The sequence below is a fragment of the Primulina huaijiensis genome, chromosome 17 (genome assembly GCF_012295235.1).
Source record: "Primulina huaijiensis isolate GDHJ02 chromosome 17, ASM1229523v2, whole genome shotgun sequence".
Classification (NCBI taxonomy): Eukaryota; Viridiplantae; Streptophyta; class Magnoliopsida; order Lamiales; family Gesneriaceae; genus Primulina; species Primulina huaijiensis.
This window is the reverse complement of record NC_133322.1, coordinates 1247310-1267356: the sequence shown is the minus strand read 5'-3', so window position 1 is coordinate 1267356 and position 20047 is coordinate 1247310. Positions and strand designations below refer to the sequence as shown.

Here is a 20047-nt window from a genome sequence, read left to right as displayed (position 1 = left end):
AAAATATTAATTCAAACCACCAAGCTCAATGATATTAATTTATATATACTTTACACGTATGTGAATAATAATATAACATCCTTCAATCAACCCTTTATGATACAATGTCCAACCACCTTCAGCACTGAGATTATGTGCTAAAAACTATAAAGTAAGCACAAGAATGCAAAGATATACTTTAAACAAAATTTACTGTATAACATTAGTCATGCTATATACGAATGGTACCACAAGTACACCTCTTGATGTCCAACTTCTATACAGAGGGATATGACCAACCATATCTGCAAATACCATATAGACCGAGGCAGAGGGTTGAATTTGACGAAGAATATCAAACTCAATAATCTCCATTAATTCCAAAGATTCGAACTTTGTGCATATTCGGAAACTTGGCAATAACCATAACAAGTACTGCAAGTGTGTTCAATGATAGCATAGGGTGCCGGTAGTCAGTTGTATGCGAAGCAATCAAGTAGCTGCAAGTAAAACAAAAGGGGAAGTAATCTATGAATGCATACTAGTTAACTAATTTCAGGTGATGAGTTATATCGGTAAAGGAATAGATGGAGGGCTTACAGAACGAGAGGGACAACCGTGAGGAACTTTCTATTGCGAGTGAGCTGCTTCCCATTATCAATCTGCTCCCACCAAGTTAAACCATTGTAAATTCCCTGGTCCTCAGCAAAAGGAGTCCCCTTTTTCCAATGGAAGAAGTGGTAAGTCACCTGCAATTAAAAGCATATATGCACTGCTAAGTTAATCTGATTAGATTAATGTAAGCTTTACCCAAGTTTCACATTGACAATACTGTTTATAACAAACTTTTTAAATATCACCCCATAAAACAACTATCTGATGAAACTATAACACAATTAACACACCAACAGTTTGTGTTAACAGCATGACACCGTGATATGAATTATCTGGAACGAGTTTCCCTTTAATGTGATATTGAACAGGTTGAAAGACAGATTTTCCCAGATTATAGTTGTTTAACAAAATAAAATGGAACAAGCCCGAACTTCTGAATTCAAAAGTCAAAATGAAGGAGAGAATCAACGGATGAAGGATAAAAAGAAAGCATATTTCAAGGAGCCATTTAACAGCTGCAAAAACATATAATACTTTTCAATCCTAGGCAGCATCAAATTAGGAGCATAAACAAGCTGAGTTAGCAACAAACATATTTCAGAGCTCAAGCACAAATCAAACGCATATAATGTCATGTAAACCCCGACTCAAAACGAAACACACCAAATCAAAGCTTGTGGTCGAACCTTTCTTGGTTTCCGACAACAGGTTCGTCAAGTCTACACTCGCAAGCTTTAGATGATTGATCTTATTTTTTAAAAATATCAAAACTCATAATCATACACAAATAGCTGGGAAGGATCTAATTATCGATCGAACCCAATATTCAACATAAGAGAACAGAAACATCAATAATCCCCCAATAGGCAAGCACACATCAAATCAGGATTAAATATACTCGCGACATCATCAGAATACTCAAAATCTAAAAGCTCCTAATACCGGATTAACTGAATAAATTGCAATAAATACATAGACTTACAATGAAATGACCGAGATTAACAATCGTCCAGGCGATTCCGGGGGTACAATTGAAGATCGAGAAAAATAGGAACCAGAAGAAGAAGAGTATGAGAATATAAGAGGTCCAGACACCGGGGTACGTGAACCACTCGGTGTTCCGATTCATATCCGGCGGCGGCACCCACTTCACGTAGAGATTCTTCATCTTCCCCTAACCTCTCTGGTTGAGGTCGTGAATGTCTCTGTTTTTGTCGCTACTCCGTATATATAAATAAACTCGACTCAGTTTCGCACAGAAATTAAAATAAACAAATATAAATAAGTGATTAATTTCAGTTTATCCATTTCAAACATGTTTAATTAATAACTGCAGAATAAATAATTAGATCATTTTACACATAAAATAAAATAAACAAACGGATAGTCATTCACATTTTATCAATAAATGTAGAAGGAAGCAGTTTTTTGTTTTTAAATTTTTAAAAATAAATAATTAGATCATTTTACACATAAAATAAAATAAACAAACGGATAGTCATTCACATTATCAATAAACGTAGAAGGAAGCAGTTTTTTGTTTTTAAATTTTTTTAAAAAAAAGTTATTAAAATTTTAAATTGAAATAATAGGAACAAATTACGGGAAAAAAAAAACATTACTTACGAAAATTTATTTACTATACGAGATTCTAACATTATGTTTTTTGCCAAAGGGTATTATGGATAAAATGAAAAATAATACTTTTAGGCTGCGTTTGGTTCAAGGATAAAATAAACTAATGATTATTATGTAAATGATAGAGAAAATGATTGTCGTATAAATGTAATATATGGTGTAAAATAATATTATGTTTGGTAAGATTTTTAAGTGTAGAATAATTTTGAATTTTTTGTTGAAAGGACAAAATTGCTCCTTTCTTCTTTTTTTCTTCTTCCACTCCGGCGGCGGCGGTCCGACGACCGATCCGACAGCCGAGGTGGCGGCGGCGACGGCTGCGGTCCGACGGTCCGGCGGCCGAGGTGGTTCAACAGCGGTGAAGATGGAAAGGTAAAATTGGAAAAAGAGTAGGAATAGAGGAACGATTAATAATCCTACGGAAAAGGAGGTATTATTTAATCACACCTAATACAACCTAATCATTTATAGGAGGGATTGAGTTGGTTAAATAAAATTCATACCAAACGCAGGATAAAGTATGATAAAATAATCTATCCTACTTAATCACACAAACCAAACGCAGCCTTAGTATAAATTTAATATTTTTTCATGAATCAGATCATGTTAAAAATCCGTCTCATAAAATTGACCACCTCATGAGAATTTTTGTGTTTTATAAATAAACACACTTTAAAAATGAGCAATTCAATATAAAATGGTAAGATTAAGCATTTGACCACTCCTTCGATAGTATCATATTCGTAGAACACTTGCCTGCAAATGTTTCGTACTTCAGAGTCGAATAAGTTTAATTAAAAATCAATCAAGATAACATTTAACAAAATAACTTTTGTTCGACGATGATTATGAAATATTATGATCAAATATACTTCTGTGAAATGACATAAGATGAAAGGGAGATTGCTCGGAAAACTTAATCTAACATAGTTTATAGAGTTTCCGAATATGAACTGGTTAAACTCAATGATGCATTGAAGAATAGGACACAGTATCCATGATCAATGAGTCAATTTTACTGCTAGAGCCAAACAAGTTAATAACCACCACCAACTTAAATTACAAGATAATACAAATCTGCAAACAACACAGAAAAATACTCATTAATTTGAGCAGCAGTATGAATGTATGATGCCTGAACTCAGAATGGTCCATCCAATGGTCAATCAGCTATATTCGATCCATATCTTACGTTACATAACATTTAACCTTATAGAACAAAAGGTCCGACCAAGAAGGATGCGAGGGGAACAGTCAGATTGTCATCAACCTTGGTGCTCAGTGGATGGGATTCGACGAGCAGAAACAAGGGACACGATCAAGAACCCGAGAATCATCTCCGTGCTTTCTTGAACGTATCCAAAGGAGGAGAAATAGAACATGAATCTGTTTTGAAGTTTCCATCAGCAAAAATTCCAACAAGTTTTGACTAATATTACGGGCACCAGAGGCAATGTGTGTTACCCGATGGAGGCCAAGAAACCAGCAGTTGCCATAACGACAGTACCAAGATTGTTTTGTTGCTGTTGTAAGGAAGTTTCTGACATCCAAAATGCCTCCCCACAATATCTGCCATACCTAAAAGGAGATGTGAAGGAGTTCAAGACTTTGATATGTATAGAGTTCAATACCTTGGGGTGGGGTGGGGGGAGGGTGTGCCTGCGGAAACCAGGCAACATAGAGAATCCCAAATATGACTAAGCAGAAAAAATACATATACAGATATGGTACGAAAAACTATACCATCTCCAGCACAGAGGTTACAGATTGATGCAATTGCTATAGGAGAAGTTCTCCAGGACATAAAACATGCCCATGTAATCGTGGAAGCATAGTACAACGGTCCCTTAATGAGTTCCCTAAAATAGCAAACAAGCCATTTTTAGTAAAGAATCCCCCAAACAGGATTCTATTATCACAGAAAGGAAGAAAAGAAATTTGGCCAGGGCAAGTGCTTCCTCCTAAACCAACAAAACATATTGGTACAATAACAGTTCACTTTTCGCTTGTTCAAGTTAGGGGAAAGTTGCATTAAAAAAAAAGTAAGGGGAAGGTTGAAGAGAACTCTAGCTTCCATAATTAACTGTGCAAGCATGCCTCTCAGATACAGAAAGATCTTACTAAATTAAGTCTGGATGGAGAAGCTTTTTCAGAAAAACATTTTTCTAAAAGAAACGAAAATAGTTTTTTGCTAAAAATGAAAAGAAATGGGAAGTGTTATTTGCTAAAAATAAAAATATAATTTTCACTACGAGATCCAAACATAAAACTGCTTCTGTTTCGCTTAAAGAAAATTTGCCAGATAATATCTTTGTTAACTCAATGACTTCAGCATCCAAACTCACCCTCAATCCACAGAACCATCATTGCTGAAATTCATGCAATGAACTTGCAAAAATTTCATGATTAATTTATTTTCAGCCCAAACACACACACGCACGCACGCACCATCGCAGCCGAAAAAGTCTTACGAAATCAACCCGAAGTATTACAATGGGAAGTATAAAATGAATCCAATCCAAGACAGGCCTAATAAGCGAGGGCAAGGTGGCAATCCCTTGAAGGAAAAAAATAAAACAAAAAAGATCAAATTTTATGCATATTTTCCTAAAACACAAGCCTAAATTACCTCTTAGCCCTGCTCGTCCTTCATGATCCATTTTTCGGTCCGCCTTGAATTCTATTTCCATAGTACATACCTGTGGTCCCCAAATCTGCTCATTGACTTGACAGTTTTATCATCTTTCCATATTCCAGTCCCAAAAGAAGCATCTTAATGATATTGACTCCAGGAATAAGAGCTGCTAAAACTGCTCCCTTAGCATCATAACTGTCAAAAATTACTACAACCTCATAAATATAACATCACCATACCAGGATCAACAAAGAAATTTTCTTTCTTTATAAACTCAAAATTCACCTGAACATGGGCCAGCAAAGCATGAAAACTAATCCAACAGTTACGTGTACAATCTTCCTATTTAAATTCTAAAAAAAATATGAATCAATAATAAATCAGAGTTGAGTAAAAGGGAATAAAGTTATAAAGAGATGCTCCACATCAGAATCAAGGTTTTGCAGTATTATCGATTCCGACATGTTTTCTTGGCACGATATAAATCTATTGCTAGTTTTTTTCCCCCTTTGCGGTATCCCCGGTGCTTGCTTAATGTGTTGAGTATCAAATCATTATTTGGGACCTATGAATTTTAGTTTTCAGGTAAATGAGTTTAGAAACATCTCTAAAGCAGAAGATAAACAAATATAGATACTCTTCAATGAAATCTTAGAACAAGAAACTGGAACAACGCGACACCATCTCAGACAGAAAACCCATATCCCCAGATCATTTCACTAAAAAAAAATTTGTTTCCCTCCAATATTATACGAAGAAAAAAATTGAAAAAAATGGACCAAGGAGAGCACAAGAGTGGAGTCGACCTGGTCAAAGATCCCTCTTTTCGCTGTTTCATCCCATAGTCTAAGTAAAGACAAAGCTACCCCGCCGGCCAACACGGTGGCGATGACGTCGTTGCAGAGCGTATTATCGGAAAACATGGCGGAATGCGAAGAAATCGGACATAATGAGCTATATATATATCAGAGAAGAGGAAGGAAGATAATGTTAAGAATTCACGCAAAAAAAAAAATTTCTGCAAATGGCCACGATTTTTTTATAAATGAAAATCCGTATAAAACAATAAAATTATGATATGTGATTGAGTAGTGATTGTTTTAAATCATAAAATTTTGATTATAAAATCAGTATAATTTTATTAACATCAATATTTGTTACATTGGATATTCAAAATCTGAAATAGTTGATATTATATACAATATATTAATATTATGTTTAAATTATAAAATTTTGATTACAAAATTAGTATAATTTTATTAACATCAATATTTGTTATATTGGATATTCAAAATCTTAAATAGTTGATATTATACAATATATTAATATTATGTTTTCAATATTATGTTTAAAAATCATAAAATTTTGATTATAAAATCAGTATAATATTATTAACATCAATATTTGTTATATCGGATTTTCAAAATCTCAAATAGTTGATATTATATACAATATATTAATATTATGTTTAAATCATAAATTTTTTATTATAAAATTAGTATAATTTTATTAACATCAATATTTGTTATATTGGATATTCAAAATCTTAAATAGTTGATATTATACAATATATTAATATTATGTTTTCAATATTATGTTTAAATCATAAAATTTTGATTATAAAATTAATATAATTTTATTAACATCAATATTTGTTATATTGGATATTCAAAATCTTAAATAGTTGATATTATACAATATATTAATATTATGTTTTCAATATTATGTTTAAATCATTAAATATTGATTAAAAAATCAATATAATTTTATTAACATCAATATTTGTTATATTGGATATTCAAAATCTCAAATAGTTGATATTATATACAATATATTAATATTATGTTTAAATCATAAAATTTTGATTATAAAATTAGTATAGTTTTATTAACATAAATATTTGTTATATTGGATATTCAAAATCTTAAATAGTTGATATTATACGATATATTAATATTATGTTTCCAATATTATGTTTAAATCATAAAATTTTGATTATAAAATCAATATAATTTTATTAACATCAATATTTGTTATACTGGATATTCAAAATCTGAAATAGTTGATATTATATACAATATATTAATAGGTATTCATATATCACATATTAATATTATATTTTCAATATTTTATGTTAATTTTTTTTCAAGAAAGAATATGATAAGGAGCAAAAATATTTTTTTAGTCAAGTAATGTAAACACATTTTTTCTGATAGAGCCTCACTGCAAATCCAAATTTAAATTCAGAGATTTAAAGACAATTTACCTACTAGCAATCTTGCTTTGTTTGGAAAAAGTAATTGAATATGGTTTAAAAAAGGACAAAGCGTTGCCTCTCGGAATAATTTGAAATTTTTAAAGGTTTGAAAATATTTATGGGTTTTTTTATATTTTTTAAAACACTTTTTCAAAGATAAATTTGTAAGTTTGATTGTGCTTAAAATATAATACAATAATTATTCTATATATATATTATATATAGTAATATATTAGATAATTTTCGTATGTAATCCTATTTACAAGATTCCTACACTGTCCCGAATAAGCTTACTAAAATAAAAAAAATTATTGCAATATTGATGCTAGTAAAAACTATAAAAGAGGATGCAACAGATAAATATTTTTTTGTTATTTATAAAAATAAGATCCTAAAATATGTTTAGCTAATGTCTAATAAAATATAAGATTATGTCTCTTCAAAAAAATACGATAATTGAGTCTTTATTCTTCAATGTTTATGTAACTGGAAAAAATTTGAGGAGTATATCTTTATAATTCTAATGATTTTTAGAGGGAAAAAAATGGATCTACTTAGTTCTCGCCCTAAGGTCATTTCCAACCCAAATCCTTTATTTTTCATCATCTATCCTTTAAAATAGAGATACTTGATCACTATTTTTAAAAACCTTCTTCAACCCATATCCTCTAAAAATGTTACAAAATACTTCATTACTTTTTTTTTTTTCATTTTCAAAAACACACATATAATTATATAATTACATAATATATTATATAACCGAACTTATTTAACATTAAAAATAATTAATTAAATGATTTGAAATATAATAATATAAAATGAAACAAAACAAATACATAAAAATACAAAAAACTATTTTGTAATTTTTATGATGACATTTCAGTGAATCTATAAAATCTCCATATTAATCAATTGGAGATTGCATTTGAAATTGGATACCAACCCATTAATCAATTGGAGATTGCATTTGAAATTGGATACCAACCCATACTCTATTTTGGAGATTTCCTCTAAAATAAAAATAGCTTAGAGCATCTCCAACCCATCTCTATTTTGAAGGAAATCTCTAAAATAGAGTATGGGTTGGTGCGCCAACCCAACTCCAAATGCAATCTCCATTTTGGAGATTGTAATAGTGATCCTCTATTTTTAGAGGACCACTATTCATTTGAAGATCAATATAGAGATTCCACCAAATTACTGAAATGTCATTATAACAATTGCAATATAGTCCTTTTGAAAAAAAAATTTAGAAAATATCACTGATTTCGATCGACTGGTGGCTTGAAGAATAGAAGATCGACTAACACACAAACTTGATCGACTCACACACCCACACTTAAGTCGACCAAAGCATGTGCTTTGGTACATGCTTTGGTCGACCAACCAAAGCATGGGCTTTGGTCGACGAACCAAAGACATGCTTTGGTCTTGTTGGTCGACCAAAGTACATGCTTTGGTCGACCAACCAAAGACATGCTTTGGTCATGTTGGTCGACCAAAGCACATGCATGGGCTTTGGTCGACGAACCAAAGACATGCTTTGGTCTTGTTGGTCGACCAAAGTACATGCTTTGGTCGACCAACCAAAGACATGCTTTGGTCATGTTGGTCGACCAAAGCACATGCATGGGCTTTGGTCGACGAACCAAAGACATGCTTTGGTCTTGTTGGTCGACCAAAGTACATGCTTTGGTCGACCAACCAAAGACATGCTTTGGTCATGTTGGTCGACCAAAGCACATGTGCTTTGGTCGACCAAAGCATACCATCATGCTTTGGTCGACCAACCAAAGCATGGTCGACCAAAGCAAGATGTTTTGGTATCTTGCTTTGGTCGACCAAGATAAAGTTTGGAAGTGGGTCGGTTTGTTAATCAAACGTTGTTTTAATTTTTTAATGAATTAATTATAATTTATTATTTATAATATTTACCAAATGGAACTAGTGAACAATTTAATGACAAAGAAATACATAACACAATTTATTACAAACACTTATTATCGACTTCATTTAAATTGATAAACATGTGATATTTTTAGACATAAAAACGTAGACAATACTAAAATTTACATATCACCAACAATAAAAAAAAACACACACACACACACAACAATAAACATAAACATATTTTTAGTTCATTGCAATCATGAGAGTAAATTAGTACGGTGGAAAGTCGGACTCGGATGGTGAAGTTCCTCCGAGGAACTCCCCAAACAGTGTAGAAGTCCCGTCAGAGCCATCCCCCGTCTCCATTCTTTTCTGCCAAATTTTTTGTTGTTCTTTTATCAAGTATGCACGGACTGATTCATCAACGCACATAGGGTTCATCCTTAGTATTTTATTTTCTTCTTTAAAAGCCATTATCGCATTCCTTTGTTTTTCAATATCAATGAGCTGTTGTCGATGTACCTCAGCATTCTCCATCACAGCCACCATTTTCTCAGTACATTTGGCCATGGTGGAGATGTCCTTCAAGTGTTCTTCAGTAGCTTTTCTTTTGGCTTTGGGCTTTTTTATGCCAATTGGACGCTGATAACTCCCTCCTGATGGATCTTCATCCAGGTTTATAGCAAACCCAGATAGCCCTGGAGAATCGGGTGTCGGTGATTCGGTGTTGGGAGAATAGTCAGACTGTGATGAGTCGATACTCACGTGGTTTGGTATGAAATTAGGTAAAATAGCGTTTGATGACCTAAACTACTCTTGGTCCTTAAGCAAAGACCATACATGATCCAACCGCCAAGTCGACCCAGCTGATTGCTTAAATAAGGCTTTTGCTTGATCCAACTATAATAAGGTATAAATTGTATCTTAGTCACATAAAGTAAAAAAGATAGTTTCACATAAATATAATGAAAAAAATTAATTACTCACAATGTCTTTCTCAGAAGCACCACTTGGACGGCTAAGTTCCACCTGGCTAACACATGAACTAAAGTTTTGGACAATCTTGTTTATGTTGAATCAGCGACATTGGAGGGCTTTAGTAGTTCGAGGCTCTGTTGAGTTACCAACGAGTTGTTCGTTGTATGTAGCTGCCACTCGTGACCATAACCTATCGCGTGATTGGTTTATACCAATTATTGGATTTTGAGAGACATCAAGATAAGCCATCACGAGTAGTTTGTCCTCCTCGATTGAGAAGGCAGCACCACGTTTAGATGAAGTCATTTGACTGTGAATAATTATTCAATTTGTAGGAGTGGTCTCAATGCTTCGTATGATGCTTCAATTTATAGCCAAAACAGTTTGATAAGAAATCTGGATCAACGGTCTCAATTAAAATTAAATCTGATCTAACGGTAGAAATTTAAATTAATTTGATTGATCTAACAAATACACAACCCGTGACAACTGCAAAAAATATAGACAAGAGTTGACAAATGAGTTGTCTCTGATTGTGACTAGACACCACGTGACAACATGCATTATATAAATTAGACAACCCCCATTGTCAATTGGCTTTATTGAAATACACAACCCGTGACAAAAAAAAATGAGTTGGCTTTTATTCCATATAATATTAAAAATAAATTAAAATATCTAACATAACTAAACTAACAAGTGTCACCACTTATTTACAGACCAGTGACTTCTTGTTAATTTACTCAATTTGCTCAAAAATGAATTTTCATGAAGGAGGTCCTTCAAGTTTTTCTTTCTATGCGGCCTCGTCTTCATCTGACGACGAAGATCAACCTAGTGCCAACATACAGAATGAGTTGAATCGCATTGTCGAACAACAAATGGTTTTAAGCCAACTCATAAACAGTGCTACCGTTGTCTCCAATTACTTCCAAGAAAGTGATAATTTGCACCGACAAGGCTCGATCACTGGCCATGTTGTGATTAATCGAGACAGATTAGCTGCCGAACAACGCTTGTACAATGACTATTTTTCTGAGTCTCCAATGTACAATGAATCAATGTTCAAGAGACGTTTTCGAATGTCTCGTTGGCTATTCTTGCGAATTATGGAATCCGTTCAACAACATGACAATTACTTCGTACAGAAAGTAGATGCGTTGGAGAGGCACGGGTGGTGCCCATACAAGAAGATAACATCTGCAATGAGTATCTTAGCATACGGTATGGCGGCAGATTCAACGGACGAATATATTAAAATCGGGGAGTCCACTGCGATTGAAAGTTTAAAAAGATTTTGTCGGGCTGTGGTGGAGGTTTTTGGTGACTGGTATCTTCGGTCTCCAAATGCTGAGGACATTGAAAGGATTCTCCTTATTGGAAAACAACGTGGATTCCCGGGGATGCTAGGAAGCTTAGATTGTATGCATTGGAAGTGGAAAAACCGTCCAACAGGTTGGGCTGGACAATATGTTGGTCGTAGAGGAAAACCAACCATCATTTTGGAGGCCGTAGCAGATTACGAGTTGTGGATATGGCATTCATATTTTGGTTTGCCAGGTTCAAACAATGACATTAATGTGTTATCAAAATCTCATCTCTTTGCTAATTTCGCCAATGGTGCAGCTCCCCCTGCTAACTATGTCATACAAGGAACAGAATACACCATGGGCTACTACCTAGCAGATGGTATATATCCAAGGTAGGCTACAATGGTGAAAACAATTCACACTCCACAAGGTCCAAAGAAGAAATATTTTGCAGCACGACAAGAAAGTAGTAGAAAAGATGTTGAACGAGCATGTGGAGTATTGCAATCAAAGTGGGCGATAATCACTGGACCTGCACGAGCTTGGAGCAAACAAGTGTTGCATGATATCATGACAACGTGCCAGTCACAGATTATCGCGAGGCACCCATCCCAGATGTTGAAATGGCACATGATGAGCATGTCCGATTTCAAGAGTTTCTTGCACGCCATCGTAAAATAAAAGATAAATCGGCTCACTATGCACTCCGAGATGCTCTTATTGACCATTTGTGGGAGGAGTACAGTAATTCGGAATATTAGTATTTTTAATAGTCAATTTGTGTGTTGTTCTTTAAATCATGTGTCGTTTATGTTTGTCTTCAATTATATTTTATGTATGTTTGATGAATGTTGTCTTTTGTTTGCAATTTGATGACAAAATAAATGTATTGTTTTAAATAAAGTTTTCGAATACACATGTAGTTGTGTTATGTTTAGCGAATTAATTAAGTTTAGTTAAATAATATATTATGAAATTAATTAATTATATATATATGTGTGTATTTGAAAATGAAATAAATTAGAGAAATGAAATATTTGGTAATATTTAAAAGATATGGGTTGAAAATGAAATAAATTAAAAAAATAGAGTATTTCTTAATATTTAAAGAAAATGGGTTGAAAATGAAATAAATTAAAGAAATAGAATATTTCGTAATATTTAGAGGATATAGGTTGGAGAATGTTTTTAAAAATAGAGATCATGAATCTCTATTTTAGAGGATAGAGAATGAAAAATAGAGGATATGGGTTGGAGATGGCCTTAGAGCGGCTCTGAAATAAGCAATCAATAACCCATAATTACAAAATAAATAAAGTAATCAGATCCATGGATGCTGATAGAACGAACAATATATCACAGAAACATTAAATTTTAAAACTTATTTTTTGTGGTCTATAGGGATATAATGATCTATGTACTTCATTCATTCTCTGTATCCAAGACAAGAACAACTATGTAATGGTTACACCGGCTATCCTACGCCGAATACATAAAGATTAGACCTTTAACAAAGTCATTAACCTGAAACTCTCGACCGTGAGGGGGATTGCAGATCCCAATGAAGAACTCCGAATCAGAAATCTTCATCGAGTTTGAAGACGTGGGTCTCTCCATTGCCATTCAAACTCGACATTACCGAAGCTTTCTGGTACTCCCCGACCCTCTTCTCGAAGAAATTTGTCTTACCCTGCAGACTGATCAGTTCCATCCAATCAAACGGGTTCGGCACTCCGTAAAGCTTGTTGTATCCCAGAGCGATCAGCAATCTATCGGCCACAAACTCGATGTATTGACTCATCAGCATCTCGTTCATCCCCACCAACGCGCAAGGAAGAGCATCACAGACGAATTCCCTCTCTATGTCAACCGCATCCCTCACAAGGCCCTTCACTTTATCCTCACTAGGCTTCATTCTCTGCAAACCGTACAGCATGCACGCGAAGTCACAGTGCAGACCCTCGTCTCTCGAGATTAACTCGTTTGAAAAAGTTAATCCCGGCATAAGACCGCGTTTTTTCAACCAAAATATAGCACAGAAGCTTCCGGAGAAGAATATTCCTTCAACACAAGCAAAGGCGATTAAACGCTCCGCAAAAGTTTCGGAGCCATCGATCCAGCGTAGAGCCCACTTGGCCTTCTTCTCCACACAAGGGACAGTGTCAATAGCTCGGAAGAGGCGATTCTTCTCAGCCGAATCCTTTATATAAGTCTCGAGCAGAAGACTATACATTTCTGAGTGGATGTTCTCAATAGCAATCTGGAATCCATAAAACGCACGCGCTTCGGAAACCTGAACTTCTTTCATGAACCTTCCAGCTAAATTCTCCAAAACAATGCCATCAGATGCAGCAAAGAATGCCAAAACATGTTTGATAAAATGCTTCTCATCGGCAGTAAGGGCGTTCCAATGGGCGAGGTCCTGCGACAAATCAACCTCCTCGGCTGTCCAAAAGGAAGCTTCGGCCTTCTTGTACATTTCCCAGATCTGAGGGTACTCGATGGGGAACATGCAGAAGCGGTCTGGGTTCGGAGCGAGGAGCGGTTCTTCCGGGATCGATGGCATTTTCAGGATGCTGCTGTTTGTATTCAGATCAGGGAAGAGGGAAATGGTTGCTTGTGAGGAAGAAAGAATTCGTGGTGGACATTAAATAAGGATGGGATTTTTGAAAACGTACAGAGCGCCGGAATTTGAAATTTTAAGCTAAAATTTTGGCGCCTGCGGGACGACTGTTATTGTGCAAGGACCTTAAATATGGGTGGCGCATTTGTTAAACTATTCAACCTAACAATTTAATTGCAATAGCAAATAATTGAATTATAATAATGACTAGGGAAGGAAAGAAACCCAAGAGAGGGAGAAGGGTGAAATATGGAAAAAGCTAATCTTTGGAGCGTACAGAGGAAGATTCAAGGTTATTTGAACTACTTTCAACTTTCAAGCCGGCGCCATTCATAAAATTCAAATTGGCTTGAACAAAGGAACCCAAAAATGGTTCCCAACCAACTTGCCTAATTGTCTCATCGTCGAAGCAAGAAGCAACAGCGAGTCTGATAGGCCAGAAGCCGCAGAGCCCAACACAGACCTGCTTGAGTATCCATTCTTAACTAGATTTAACATGACGTAAAAATTATCTGCCATCCACGTTTGGATTAGCCACTTTTTTACGTTTACTATTTGTTTCAAATAAACTTTAAACATCAAGAGTAAAAAAATTATTAAAATTTTCATAAATAAATAAATATTTTTAGAAGAAACTCTTTCAAAATTTTATTAGGTTATTGGATTCCACCCGTTGCCCCGAATAAGAAACAAATCCACTCAACAATAGATAGAGGGGTACATTGACAAAAGAACCCATCTTGTTAGCCAACGAATTGCAAAAGAAATGGCAAGAGACACCGGGAACACAAAACCTTTTTTTTTGTCTAATAATTTGTTAAGCTAAGCATTAGGCCATCAGCGATCAGTCTAAATTCAGTGTAAAACAACACAACACGGTACAAAGCAAGCCAATCAACTACACATAGCATAACATTAACACCCATCGTTCATGCAAAGTCGAACCTGAATATATATTTAACAACGAAAAAACAGTAACATGTATGTCGTATTTTCAAGGGCAAACTCATCCATGCATCTCAGCAGATAACAGCTCGAGGTCAAGGTCGCCATTTGTAAAACTAATCTCGAGTGTAATTATCTCATTCCAGATGATGTCTACACCACCCATGTCATGTTTTCAGCAGCATTAAAACTACCGAGGATTATTCAAGTACTTCACTATAGATGCAAGTAACTTTCAAGTCCACAGAGCCTTTTCGTCAAAAGATCACTCGTAATAAGACCTGACAAGCAAATTAGCTACCAAATGCACTAGTTTCTAGCCGTCCTTGGAATTAATTCATCCCAGTTCAAGTGTTTGCGGGGATGTCTGCTGGTGGCTTTCGGTTCAAGTACCGAATAACAGCATCTTCAACCCTGTCAAAGTTGCAAAAGATTTCATTTCTCATCCAATCTCATAAATTACAAGTATAAATGAATACTTTGGCCTCAAAAATGATAAAGAGATCATATTGTCTTTTGTAACGAGTAAAGTTATTCAGGTAGATCATGCTTACAAATAGTCACAGCAGTGGAAACTGCATAAGTTTCTTAGGCCATTTGTCAGATGCAAGAAACACAAAGCGATGAATTATAGGCTTATAGCAGTAAACAAGAACACAATATGATATTCACATACCAAGGTTGGCTGTAGAAATCTGATCCACGCTCTTTTTCTGCATTGCGACTTGCTTCACCAGTAACAAGCTTAAGATCCCTGTTTTGAGAATCAATAAGTGTATTAATAAACTCAATTGGAGACTGGCTAAATCCAAGAAAAAATGCCCGTCTTCGCCGGTGCTCATGGATCTTTCTTATAGCAGCACAAATTGCTTCATCACAGCCATCAATCTCTTTGGTTTTTTCGGTATTGGCTAATAAAGCATGCAATTCTCTCTGAATTGGGAAGGGTACGTCAACTAGTACATCGTAACATGCAGTCCCAACAGGAGTATTTCCTGACAGTTTTATCCTGTGCTCTAAATGTATGGGCTGTGGAGGAAAAAGGTGCTGAGTAATTCTTTGCGCAACTGTAGTGAACTTGACCCTGGTTTCGCCAAATACTTTCTGAAGGGGCGGATCACAATTGAAAGAAGATGGGTCACCTGGGCACTGCAATTTTCTAGCCTTAACATAGTGCCAGACAGCAGCCATTATTCTTGCACGCGTATCAACCTCAATACCTAAGACATCAACAAGTGCTGGTGCTAGCTTATACTTCTCAGGCACGTAATTTATCTCTAGCCGTATGCTCACAGTAAATTCTTGGTCCCCTTTCCTTTTGACCTCGAAGCCTTCGTGAGGAGCAGGTGATCTGGCACTGTCCCATATGATTAAATGATTGTCAGGATATAGTTTCTGGTCTAATGTAATAGTAACTCTTTTGAAAAATGAAGAGAACTTTGGATTCAAAGGGCTTGGTTGCATGAGGGCAGCTTGTTCGGGATCCATTCCCTCCTCCACAATCCTCCCTACTATTTTAAGGGTCCACGTAGGTGGCTCCGCATTTGGCTTCTTAGGAATTGTGCGAATCTGATTGGCGTAAGTGTTAAATACATAAATACGGAGCATTTTCTGAATGCAGGGAGGGGTCTTGAGAGCCTCTTGGATATCAATTTTCTTCCTTGTCAAAGCAGCATCCACACGAGACTCGAACTCCAAGAGTTGCGTGTAAAGAGCCGACTCAGGTAAAATGGCCGCAACTCTTTCTTGTAACTGTTTCTCAGGGAGCTTCTGCTTTTTCTTGCGAGCGGCGGCGGCTGCAACATCCATTGGCCTCATTGGAGAGGCCGAGTAAGTAGGGGGGGAGAAGGTTGGCCGCACAGGTGGTTTTTGGGAAAACCACTTGGCACCGGCATTTCCCGCTCCGGAAATAGAAGGCGATGGTGAGCCCATGTTTGAAACCCCTCCAGCATGAGCCTGGCTAAATGCAAGGCCCTGAGCAGCTTGCAACTGGGCTTGGAATTGTGCGTGAGCTGCTTGAGCCTGAGCCTTCGACTGAGCCTGAGCAATGGCTTGGATCTGAGTTGCAGAAAGCTGGGACAGCTGAAACTGACCCGGAAAGCCTGGACCTACTTGCTGCTGACCAGATGGATTAACCGGAAAAGAATTCATAAAGGGAGGTGAAGCTCCAACAGTCTTTGGTGGGTTACCGCTATTTGCTGACATAGCTAGCTGTATCTGAAAAATCAAACCAAGGAAACCACTTCTTTTAACTGACATCACCAGAAGTTTAAAACTAAAGATTTAAGGAAAAAAGAAAGAACAAGAAACTAACTTCATCCATATGAAAACATTATGGGTGATAAATGAAAGGATAAACTTGCAGGACATGATCAAGCTGAAGCTCGACCGCCTACAATTATGGAATTTTTTAACCAGAAACATACAAAAAATCTCTATGAGTAATTGAAATTGTTAAGATTATTTTTAAAATTCGCATTTAAACAAAACCCTAAACCCAAATATGTAGCAGAGTAAATTGCACGTAAAATAACGAGGAATCAAATGTGGAAAAGAGAGCGATACAAAAATTACAGAAGCCAAGAATGCTTACGACCTAAAAATACTCTACATTCGAATTGAAACAGCTACCTTTATCACGACAATTATGCAGAAACTACCTATAAAAAAAATCCAGAAATGAAACAGATTTGGAGCTGAAGCAGAAATTATACGATTAGAACAGTTTAGATCCAGATTTGAGAACAATCTTACAAAGTTAAATTGAGATGGGATGAGTAGCCACCCGTTGCCGCTGGCTGCCTCCGCAACTCAGAATGCTCAAGTTCACACTTACAGTGGGGTCAAATTGGAAAAGCACGCCCGATATAAAGGTTTTTTAATTAAATAATAATATTAAAAAAAAACAACCAAAATATCAAAAAAAAAAATTTTTTATTTAATTAGCCTTTTAAAACAAATAATTTAATTATATTTTTAATGAATATTTAAAGAAATTTTTTTAATGTACTGTTCTATTTATTTTAGAATTTGTTTCATATTTTATTTCAGGAAAATAAGATCATATTGTATTTGGAGGAAAAATGAACTTGCAATTTATTAATTTAAGGAAATAACAAAAAAATAATATTTGAAAAATTAAGGAGTTAGGCGAACCACGTTTTTGTGACTAAGGTATTAATTTAATATCACTCATTTTAAACTAATAAGATAGATGGATAAAATATTAAACTTATTATTCTTATTATTTTTCAATGTATGTTTTTATTAAAACTGTCAAACAGATCGATTCATGTCGAGTCGGGTTGTTCCGCCAAAACCCGCCTCTTACATGTTAGGATATTGAGATAGTGGTAATTAGGAGTTGGGATAGTCACATAATATTTTTTTAAAATACTAATCTAAGTTGTGGGAGGACTCGAACTCGAGTCATTATAAGAGGAAACAAGATGAGACCATTGGAATTAAAGAATGTAAAGTGTAAATCTAGGCATCTATTAAAATTACCAAATATAGTTTCTCTAAAATGTTTACCGATTAGTAAAGATTATATATATTAGGATATAAGTGTATTTTTTATTTAGACTTCACCAAATTAATTGAAAAATAATTAGTATGGGGTGTAGATTTTTAATCAAATAGTAAGATGTAGTATCATAATTTATCATTTTCTTTTGGAGAATTTCACGGTTATGAGGAAATTATAATTCTAGTAATGTAAATTGTTATATTTCAAGTTTTTAATGTTTAGTTTTCATCTAAATAAATTTTTTTTAGAACATTTTCCGGCAAAAACACACACAAAAAATGTCAATTTACAAAATAAAACATATTACAAGATGAAAACTAAAAAAATTCTAATTTACAAGACTAAAATTGTATTTTTTTTTTGTTAAATAGAAAAGATAGAAACGGATAAAATAACATCAAAATTCATTCAAATTGTCTTTTTATTTTATGGTTACATTTTTGTTTTATAGTATAACAAATACAATATAGATAGTGGCGGAAGAAATATGAATAACTTGCATCTAATTTTCACAATAGAAATGCTCAAATTGGATAATAGCCCTTGGATTCGGTTACTTTTCCACGAGTATGTACATATAAATATATATATATATATTAATAAATTCAAAATCTCTCCAAATCATATATCGCATTTTGATATAAATTAATCAAGAAACGCTTTACGTTCAAGAAATATCCATCCATCCTATCAAAGTCCTCCAAGAATAGAAATGGGAAAAGGAATCGAGACTGCATTGAAGGTTTCATATATCATTTTCAACCTAGCGTCAACTGCAGTAGCGGCAACCAACATCTCCGACTGGTGGAGGATGTATGATAGTTGGACTGAATCAACCACGAGTGATATGAAGGAGAACTCATGTGCACCTGCTCAAAACGAGGGCCCATAAAATGTAGCAACCACGAGAGCTATAACAGAGAACACACACACCCGTTCAAAACAATGTCTCAAGGGCAAAAAATTAATTAACGAGGTGGGTGCAAATACATTTTTGGTACAAAATATAAGTCTTTTCTTCTAAAACTCAATCCATCCAAACAATCTATAGAACATAAAAATCAGGAAACAAGGATACAAATTTCAATTTCTCATTTTCTTCTTTTTGAAAAAACAAACAAAATAGTATATGAAAAATTTACTTCGATATATAATTATCATGATAACCTAAAAACTGTTTTGCAGCACTAGTCAATTGCTGATGTTCTGAACAACATCAGCAATTAGGATATTGGAAGGAATATCCACTCTATTTATACTAGTGGTTTTCGACCATGAACTATTAAGATCTATTCGATCTAACACTGGAGATCACATTTCCTGAATGTTTCACCATCTACACAAGTCTAGAGACTTCTCTGTACACAATTCTTATACGTAGAAGAGAATTCTAGATAATTCTAAGTATTAAAAATGTAAAGATTCTAGGTGTCACCGAGCTTTCACAAGGCATCATACTTAGAAATTTCCGGAATGCGCATGAAGGTACCGGTTCGTGACAAAACACTTTCACCGATTGGTGGGAGGAAAGGAGTCACACGACAAGGGAGAACGGCTGCCCACCATCGGAAAAGAAATAGAGGGTGACTAGTGCCTAAGTAGACTTGTCAAATTGGGTTAGGCCCGTCGGGTCGGCCCGCCACGCTTT

The 20047-nt window shown here is 34.9% G+C and overlaps 4 protein-coding genes and 1 pseudogene across 6 annotated transcripts; all 5 read right to left on the bottom strand.

The window, feature by feature from the left end:
* Nucleotides 1–61: 61 nt before the first annotated feature.
* LOC140962389 (uncharacterized) lies at nt 62–1837 on the bottom strand. The gene is made up of 3 exons (XM_073421257.1): nt 1577–1837; nt 580–728; nt 62–479 (listed from the first exon to the last, which is right to left on the bottom strand). Exons 1-3 carry the CDS (start codon nt 1760–1762, stop codon nt 341–343), a joined length of 474 nt encoding a protein of 157 aa, XP_073277358.1. The 5' UTR covers nt 1763–1837; the 3' UTR covers nt 62–340.
* A 1344-nt stretch (nt 1838–3181) lies between these two features.
* LOC140962475 (probable phytol kinase 3, chloroplastic) lies at nt 3182–5901 on the bottom strand (annotated as a pseudogene).
* A 3383-nt stretch (nt 5902–9284) lies between these two features.
* Nucleotides 9285–10298, bottom strand: LOC140963237 (uncharacterized). Its single transcript, XM_073422525.1, has 4 exons — nt 10183–10298; nt 10002–10059; nt 9855–9914; nt 9285–9758 (listed from the first exon to the last, which is right to left on the bottom strand). Exons 1-4 carry the CDS (start codon nt 10296–10298, stop codon nt 9285–9287), a joined length of 708 nt encoding a protein of 235 aa, XP_073278626.1.
* A 2372-nt stretch (nt 10299–12670) lies between these two features.
* LOC140962705 (ribonucleoside-diphosphate reductase small chain-like) lies at nt 12671–14412 on the bottom strand. The gene has a single exon (XM_073421664.1). The coding sequence runs from the start codon at nt 13866–13868 to the stop codon at nt 12879–12881; it is 990 nt and encodes a 329-aa protein (XP_073277765.1). The 5' UTR covers nt 13869–14412; the 3' UTR covers nt 12671–12878.
* A 392-nt stretch (nt 14413–14804) lies between these two features.
* LOC140962703 (SWI/SNF complex component SNF12 homolog) lies at nt 14805–17738 on the bottom strand. 3 transcript variants are annotated; one of them, XM_073421663.1, is made up of 4 exons: nt 17625–17691; nt 17464–17526; nt 15547–17087; nt 14805–15284 (listed from the first exon to the last, which is right to left on the bottom strand). In XM_073421663.1, exons 3-4 carry the CDS (start codon nt 17073–17075, stop codon nt 15218–15220), a joined length of 1596 nt encoding a protein of 531 aa, XP_073277764.1. In that variant the 5' UTR covers nt 17076–17087; nt 17464–17526; nt 17625–17691; the 3' UTR covers nt 14805–15217. The 3 variants fall into 3 exon arrangements, with proteins under 3 accessions (XP_073277764.1, XP_073277762.1, XP_073277763.1); XM_073421661.1 differs by lacking the exon at nt 17464–17526 and adding an exon at nt 17185–17262 and having other exon boundaries at nt 17625–17647; XM_073421662.1 differs by lacking the exon at nt 17464–17526 and having other exon boundaries at nt 17625–17738.
* Nucleotides 17739–20047: the final 2309 nt, after the last annotated feature.

Coding starts and splice junctions, on each gene's coding strand:
- LOC140962705 (XM_073421664.1), bottom strand. CDS start 13,868: ATGCCATCGATCCCGGAAGAACCGCTCCTCGCTCCGAACCCAGACCGC.
- LOC140962389 (XM_073421257.1), bottom strand. CDS start 1,762: ATGAAGAATCTCTACGTGAAGTGGGTGCCGCCGCCGGATATGAATCGG. Junction 729..1,576: donor TTAATCTCGGTCATTTCATT/GTAAGTCTATGT, acceptor TTTTAATTGCAG/GTGACTTACCACTTCTTCCA. Junction 480..579: donor ACGGTTGTCCCTCTCGTTCT/GTAAGCCCTCCA, acceptor TTTTACTTGCAG/CTACTTGATTGCTTCGCATA.
- LOC140963237 (XM_073422525.1), bottom strand. CDS start 10,298: ATGACTTCATCTAAACGTGGTGCTGCCTTCTCAATCGAGGAGGACAAA. Junction 10,060..10,182: donor ATAAACCAATCACGCGATAG/GTTATGGTCACG, acceptor CCAAAACTTTAG/TTCATGTGTTAGCCAGGTGG. Junction 9,759..9,854: donor CGACTTGGCGGTTGGATCAT/GTATGGTCTTTG, acceptor GACTCATCACAG/TCTGACTATTCTCCCAACAC.
- LOC140962703 (XM_073421661.1), bottom strand. Junction 15,285..15,546: donor GATTTCTACAGCCAACCTTG/GTATGTGAATAT, acceptor CAACTTTGACAG/GGTTGAAGATGCTGTTATTC.